General features: G+C 34.7%; 1 protein-coding gene across 2 annotated transcripts in view; it reads right to left on the minus strand.

Annotated features, from left to right (window-relative positions):
• The window catches only part of LOC137649929 (uncharacterized), an 18,384-nt gene extending 11,708 nt beyond the window's left edge, over nucleotides 1–6,676 (minus strand). For both annotated transcript variants that reach the window (XM_068382875.1, XM_068382874.1), the window contains exons 1-2: nucleotides 6,502–6,676; nucleotides 5,663–5,774 (exon numbers count right to left, since the gene is read on the minus strand). In XM_068382875.1, coding sequence (XP_068238976.1) covers nucleotides 5,663–5,774; nucleotides 6,502–6,509 — 120 coding nt within the window. In that variant the 5' untranslated portion in view covers nucleotides 6,510–6,676. The remainder of the gene's footprint in view (nucleotides 1–5,662; nucleotides 5,775–6,501) is intronic.
• Nucleotides 6,677–7,500: the final 824 nt, after the last annotated feature.

A 7,500-nucleotide genomic window follows, 5' to 3' on the forward strand; every position in this document is an offset into this window, starting at 1 on the left:
GTTGTAGCTTAGCAATTAATAATAATAATAGAGAGTTATGGGGTCTTTTGACTGGCCAGACTGTAGTACATTGGATCCTTCTCTCTGGTTACGGTTCATTTTCTCATTTGCCTACACACTTACCGAATAGTCCGGCCTATTCCTTACACATCCTCTTCTGTCCTCGTACACCTGACAACACGGATTACCAATCAATTCTTCTTACTGCACTGTAATTGTTTAGTGGCCCCTTTCTTCTTGGTAAGGGTAGAAGAGACTCCTTAGCTATATATATATATATATATATATTATATATATAATGTATATATATATATATATATATATATTATATATATATAATGTATATATATATACATGTATCTTTCTGAGTGGGGATACCTTAAAAATGTGAAAGGGTGTGTCTACCATCATAATCAGCAAAGCTCTACCATACAGGACCGCCCGTACTAGGTTAGTTTGTTGTAAGCAATCAGACAAAAGCCTTCCACCATCACCAACCCGCAGTGGCCAGTGTGGTGATGAAAACTGTCCAAACTTTAGACACGAATAAGGACATATCAGACGCTGGTTTTCGCCTTACTAGAATGTCTTACAAAATCGGAGCACCCATTTCCCACGAAACATCTCAATAATTGAAGATATGAAGGCTTTCAAGAAACTGAAGACTTTCTCTGCGAGTGCTTCGATAGTGATCTAATAGTGAGCGACAATATGTATTGTGAAATGTTAAATACTCCCGAATGAACATCGTAAAACGACAGTACAGGTTCTATAGAGAGTAGGGTTCCCCAAGGTGGGGTTCCCCTGCTGTACAGGACCAGATAAGCAGCCCTTAAAGTAACGTAAAAGCAGATTACCAAATAACTGACTCCATGTGATGCCTACCAGGCTGCTGACTACCAGCTGGAAACGCATTTTCACCAGAATAAAGAAGTAATGAAAACAAACAGATCAGGGAGACTGACTATTATGAACTATGCGGATGAGATTATGGTGAGGGGTAGAGGGAGATGGTTTGGCCATGCTCTTCACATTCACCAAGAGAGATTAGTTCACCAAACGTTCAGCTAGGCTCCACAAGGCACTAGAAGAGTTGGAAGACCCAGACCTACATGGTTGAGGACTATGGAGAGCGAAGTAGGAGATAATGAGTGGAGAAGTATTGAATTAAAAGCTCAAGGTAGAGACGACTGGCGGAATCTAACAGAGGCCCTTTGCGTTAATAGGCGTAGGAGATGATGATTAAATATTACGGACACGTTTTTACTAGTGGCGTGCAAGGAATCTCCGTGAATTAACATAACCAAGGTGACTTTCACTGTGTATAGAATACCGATTAGCGCAAAATCGTATTCCTGATTGCGCAAAAGCTACCTTATTCTGGGATGCTGACGTCAATCTCTCTTCATACCTTGATTTGAATGAGACTCACGAGCTGTCATACTGGCAAGAACCTCTGCCAACATAGCATAACATTGGCTTAATCTCAACCAGATGATTTACTATACCTGTTGCCATCATAAAAGGTAACAGCTAAATTTAGCTTTGTTGAATCGGTAGAACTTCAAGTCCAAAATTGCAGCAAATGTTTTTTAGGTAAATAGCCTGACATAAGTCTTTTAATTGTTTATATATGACATATCTGTTTTGATGTAGTTATTGTTTTTAAGATATTTTATCGTTAATTTTTTCTCATATCGTTTTTTTTTAATTTCCTTTCCTCACTTGGCTATTTTCCCTATTGGAGCCCTTGGGCTTATAACATGTTGCTTTTCCAACTAGGGTTGAAACTTAGCTAATAATAATAATAATAATAATAATTATTATTATTATTATTATTATCATTATTATTATTATAATAATAATAATAAAATTTATAATAATAATAATCATAATAATAATAATAATTATTATGATAATAATAATAATAATAATAATAATAATAATAATAATAATAATAATAATAATAATAAAAGGTTTGGTTATTTTGCTATAAGTACCTTTAATAATTACAGGCCTTGGTGATGCGTTTACGTATCTAGCCTCGGTACATTTTTTACCGTTATTGTTAATTGTTATTTACCGGACTTTCATTTTAAGTTTCCGCGTTCCCAGATAATGACGGAGATTCACATGGTAGAATGGTGCCATAGTTCATCAGACCTACTATATATATATATATATATATGTATGTATATATATATATATATATATAAAATGTGTGTATAGGTATATATATATATATATACACACATATATACATATATATATATATATATATATATTACATATATATATATATATATATATATTTAATTCCCACAAATTATGAAAACACTTAATAATTGACAAACCGAGGGGAAAATTTTATTATTATTATTATTATTATTATTATTATTATTATTGTTATTATTATTATTATCATTATTGTTATTATTATTATTATCACTCGCCAAGCTACAACCCTAGTTGGAAAAGCTAGATGCTATAACCCCAAGGGCTCCAATAGGGAAAATAGCCCAGTGTGGAAAGGAAATAAGGAAATAGATAAATAATGGGAACAAATTAACAATAAATCATTCTGAAAACAGTAACAACGTCAAAAACAGATATGTCATATATAAACTATAAAAAGACTTATGTCAGCCTGGTCAACAAAAAATCATTTGCTGCAACTTTGAACTTTTGAAGTTCTACTAATTCAACTACCCGATTGGGAAGATCATTCCACAACTTGGTCACAGCTGGAATAAAACTTTTTTTTTTATTCATTGCCTATTAAAATACACGAAAATTACTTTTTTTGTTTTGTTACAGTTCCTAGAATATTTTATATTCATTAACTATCTCGTGTAATTTTTTTATTCCGTTACCTCACTGGGCTATTTTTCCCCGTTGGAGACCTTGGGCTTATAGCATTCTGCTTTTCCAACTAGGGTTCTAGCTTAGCTAATAATAATAATAATAATAATAATAATAATAATAATAATAATAATAATAATAATAATAATAATAATAAATTCTAGAAAATATAGTTTACGGTTTCAGAAGCTAGTTTAAGTTACCATTTAAGAGCTAGTTTTCTCGAAACTTGTACAGATAACAAGATTTCCATTTATCAGTATTTTTCTGCTTGGTCGTCATCAGATAAAACAAAGCTATCTAAAAATTAAAGTATTAATATTATTATTATTATTATTATTATTATTATTATTAGCTAAGCTACAACCATAATTGGAAAAGCAAGATGCTATAAGCCCGAGGGCTCCAACGATGAAAAATAGCCCAGTGAGGAAAGGAAACAAAGAAAAAGAAAATATTTTAAGAAGAGCAACGAGATTAAAATAAATATGTCCAATATAAACTATAAAACTTTAAAATAAGAGGAAGAGAAATAAGATAGAATAGTGTGCTCGAGTGTACCCTCAAGCAAGAGAGAACTCTAACCCAACACAGTGGTAGACCACGGTACAGAGGCCACGGCACTACCCAAGACTAGAGGACAATGGGTTGATTTTGGAGTGTCCTTCTCCTAGAAAAGCTGCTGACCATAGGTAAAGAGTCTCCTCTACCCTCACCAAGAGGAAAGTATCCACTGAACAATTACAGTGCCGTAGTTAACCCCTTGGGTGAAGAATTGTTTGGTAATCTGGGTTGTCAGGTGTATGAGGACAGAGGGGAATCTGTAAAGAATAGGCCAGACTATTCGGTGAATATGTAGGCAAAAGTAAAATGAACCGTGACCAAAGAGAAGGATCCAATGTAGTATTGTCTGGCTAATCAAAGGACCCCAAACTCTAGCTAATTACAATAACTACAAATACAAGAATTTTGCTAATGCTTTTTGCCGTACTTACATAACTTATATTTTAATCTTAAAATTAGCCCTCTCTTTCGTCATCTGTATTTATTTTTACACACTTTCAAGAAATCACAAGTAATTGTACAAGTGACCTCAAGTGATCTAGAACTCTAAGATTATTATTAAACGAAATTGACTTTAAAAGTTTCTTTATCCATGAGACCTACGAAAGAGCTACAAGGCCTATATGCGTCACAGTGATGAAACAAGCACGAGTCCTTATGAGTGACTCAGTGACGCAGCACGGGTTCTTACTGTGAGTGACTCAGTGAGTCAGTGACGCAGGGAAAACATCCCAACCGAAGACCAATGCGTGTTTGTTCTGAATGTATTGAAACTATCGTGCAAAACATGACAAGTTATCGTATTTGCATCAAGATTATCGTTAAAAAAAACCGTCGGAGAGTCAAATTCCACGCCAGAGAATATAGCCAGACAGACCAATTGCCTTTGTTGTTTTTACCAAGGTTTATAGCACTGATTTCTCTTCTCTCTCTTTTGTATTTCGTTTGCCTTTCCTCCTATTATATTTTCATTTTTATCATCTTGTTTTTCCTCGTTTGTCTATTTCTCAGTTTCTCTTAATTTTCCTTTTTGTTGACTTTCTTCCTTTCCTCTTCAATTCATTTTCTCTCATTTGTAAATATAGTTGTTCTATTCTTTTTTTATTCTCCTTTTTTCTCTCCCTCATCTACTTTTCCTTTGTTCCTTTGTCCTCCTTTTCTCATACTCCCAACTTTCTTTTCCTTGTTTATATTCAGTTTCACTCCCTCTTTCTTCTAAGTCAAACAGTTTTTGTTCTCATTTATTTTCTTCCTATCTTTAATCTTCATTCTTCCTATCTTTACTCTTTATTCTTCCTATCTTTACCCTTCATTCTTTGCACTTTCTAAATTCCTACCTCCATTGTTTTTTCTCGACTACGGAAGTAAGCGTGAGTCAATTTCTTTAAATATTCCGATTAAATTCAAGATTTATTATTTTCTAAATATTATGTACGTTGACCCACACAATATTCGCTTTTTGTAGTATATAAATAGTTAAAATTGCAAAACGAAATGCTGACCTAATTTGCCATCGTTATATTAGCATAAGCGACTTTGACTGAGACAAAGGTCATCTTCTAAGGTGAGCCGGCCCCAAGGTGACTAGATCTATCACATAAATATATGTCACTGTTTGCAAGAAAAATTATTTTCAGTATATAAATATTATAGTCGACATATTGTAAATGGAAATATTTATTCGGAATTAAACAGAAGGACCGTGTGTTTTAACAATCAAGCATGTGAATGGATACATTAAAAGAGAAAGTAGGTCCGAGAATCTACAGTCTATAGTACGTCGTACCCGTATCCGATAAGAACCGTGTTAAGTTCTATCGAGAAGCAAGCTGCATTGTAGTTTTTTTTAATCTCTACAACCATCTTATATTGAATAATTATTTAGAATTCCTATTTTCCTAGCGATAAGGTGCGTTTTACGAACAATGCCCGTTATTGGCATAAACCCAATCTAAGAATCATACCCTTTTATGTAAAGCCAATATATCTAAGAATCATGCTTTAAGCGTAAAAACCAATCTAAGGATTATATTCTTGGTGGAAAACCGATATATAGATATATATATATATATATATATATATATATATATATATATAATCAAGTGTAAAGTCAGTATATCTGAAATCACACCCTTGATGTAAAGCAAACATATCCAAGAATCATATCCTTGGTGTAAAGCCAATCTAAGAATCATACTATTGGCGTAAAATCTATATAAATAAGAATCAAACCCACCTTGTCGACGGCCAGGTTCGGAAATGGCTGGACATTTGGACAGGTGCGGCCGAAATGGATCGTGTGGGCCGATACATGGTAGAAGAAGAATGCGCTCAAGATGCTGTAGTACCTGGGACAGAAAAAAAGGGAAAATTTTAGTTATCACACTTTTTAATTCGAGCAGTCAACAGAGAAAAAATGTATGGTAACGATAAAAAGATAAAGAATATAAGTATATATTTGCTCGACATGTAAGTTGTACGTATGTGCACTTTGCATTGCAAAATATAAGTTACACTTCGTAACCCACGAGTTGTTTCGCAAAAAAAGACAAAATCCGGATTTGCAACATCATTCGTATACTCATGCCTTAATTATGACGATATAAAGAATGTAATGTAGAAGTGTTTGGTGATATGCAAATCGTCGTACAGAGATAGTGACACAATCATTAGTACATTTACGCATAATTGCAATAGATTTATTGCGTTTTACCATATGACTGAGCTTATCACTTTTAACCTTCGACAGCAAGTTCCGGAGAGTTAGCGCGGAGGTAAGAGAGAGAGAGAGTGAGAGAGAGAGAGAGAGAGAGAGAGAGAGAGAGAGAGAGAGAGAGAGAGAGAGAGAGAGAGAGATTGTTTGGTTTACAGAATGTAATTTGATGAATCACATCTTACATCCGGAATTTTTTCTAGAAAGAATGACGCATACGATAACATGAAAAAACTGACACAGACCTACCATGAATGTATAATATAATACCATAAAAATAAAATTAACATAACCAGAACATTAAAAAGTATATTGCATCCACTCCTCATACACAATTACTTGAAATACACAAATCCACTTACAGCCACATCGCTACACCCTTGTCAACACTTTTCTAACACAATTTGAGTACGAAAAGAAGTCCAGCAATTGGTCGTAAACCCTCAACACAGCGACACCAGGTACGACTGCTGTTGCACCGCAACTATGACACCCAAACTCGACCCGCACAGCAGCCACACTAATGTTAATGTCGTGTTTGTTTGTAAATTGTACATGCCAGTGTGCTCCCCGCCTTGCGTAAGATGTTGCGAGAGAAATTTAGTATCTGGCAATACATAATGGCAAAGTTCCTTTCATTCTGTGAGTGGCAGGTACAGTATGACGTCATTGCCATACTGTCTTCTCATTGGCTTGACATTTTTATACCATTTTTTTTTTTCTACGAGTGCCTTCCGGGGAAATGTTACTTACTAGGAGTGTTACCAAAATGTGAATAGCAGAAAACACATCTACTTTAATAGAGAGCTTAATTTACGTCTCTGAAGTAGTATGCGTCAGTACTCTTTTCTATGAATTGATTCGAAATATAATATTGATCTGCGTAACAGGAAATTATGAGCCACTGACTCAAGTATTGGCTTTAGGGAAGCCATACTGGTAACTTGCCTGCGCGTTGCACTAATGTCACAGAGATGACGGGATCGAGCTCCATTGTTCGAAAGTTGAAGAACTTGTTCTGTCAGTCTCCCATTCGCCAAGGTAGAGAAAAAAATCGTAATCTTAAGTTATAATTGTAAGATATCTAGCGAAATAAAATGTCAGGTGGCTCGTGCGACTGCAGAATAAAAGTTGAACAAGAAAGTTTATGAGCTTCAGCGGTTAGACTAGCTTTGATGTTGGATTCTATGGAGCAGAAAAATGGCCGAGAGAGAGAGAGAGAGAGAGAGAGAGAGAGAGAGAGAGAGAGAGAGAGAGAGAGAGAGAGAGAGAGAGAGAGAGAGAGAAGGCAAGGTGGCTATCTCCAAATTTCCTAAGAGGACAATTTTCTTTGTAAACAATTTTAACCTAAAACCGTGATT

The sequence above is a fragment of the Palaemon carinicauda genome, chromosome 11 (genome assembly GCF_036898095.1).
Source record: "Palaemon carinicauda isolate YSFRI2023 chromosome 11, ASM3689809v2, whole genome shotgun sequence".
Taxonomy (NCBI): domain Eukaryota; kingdom Metazoa; phylum Arthropoda; class Malacostraca; order Decapoda; family Palaemonidae; genus Palaemon; species Palaemon carinicauda.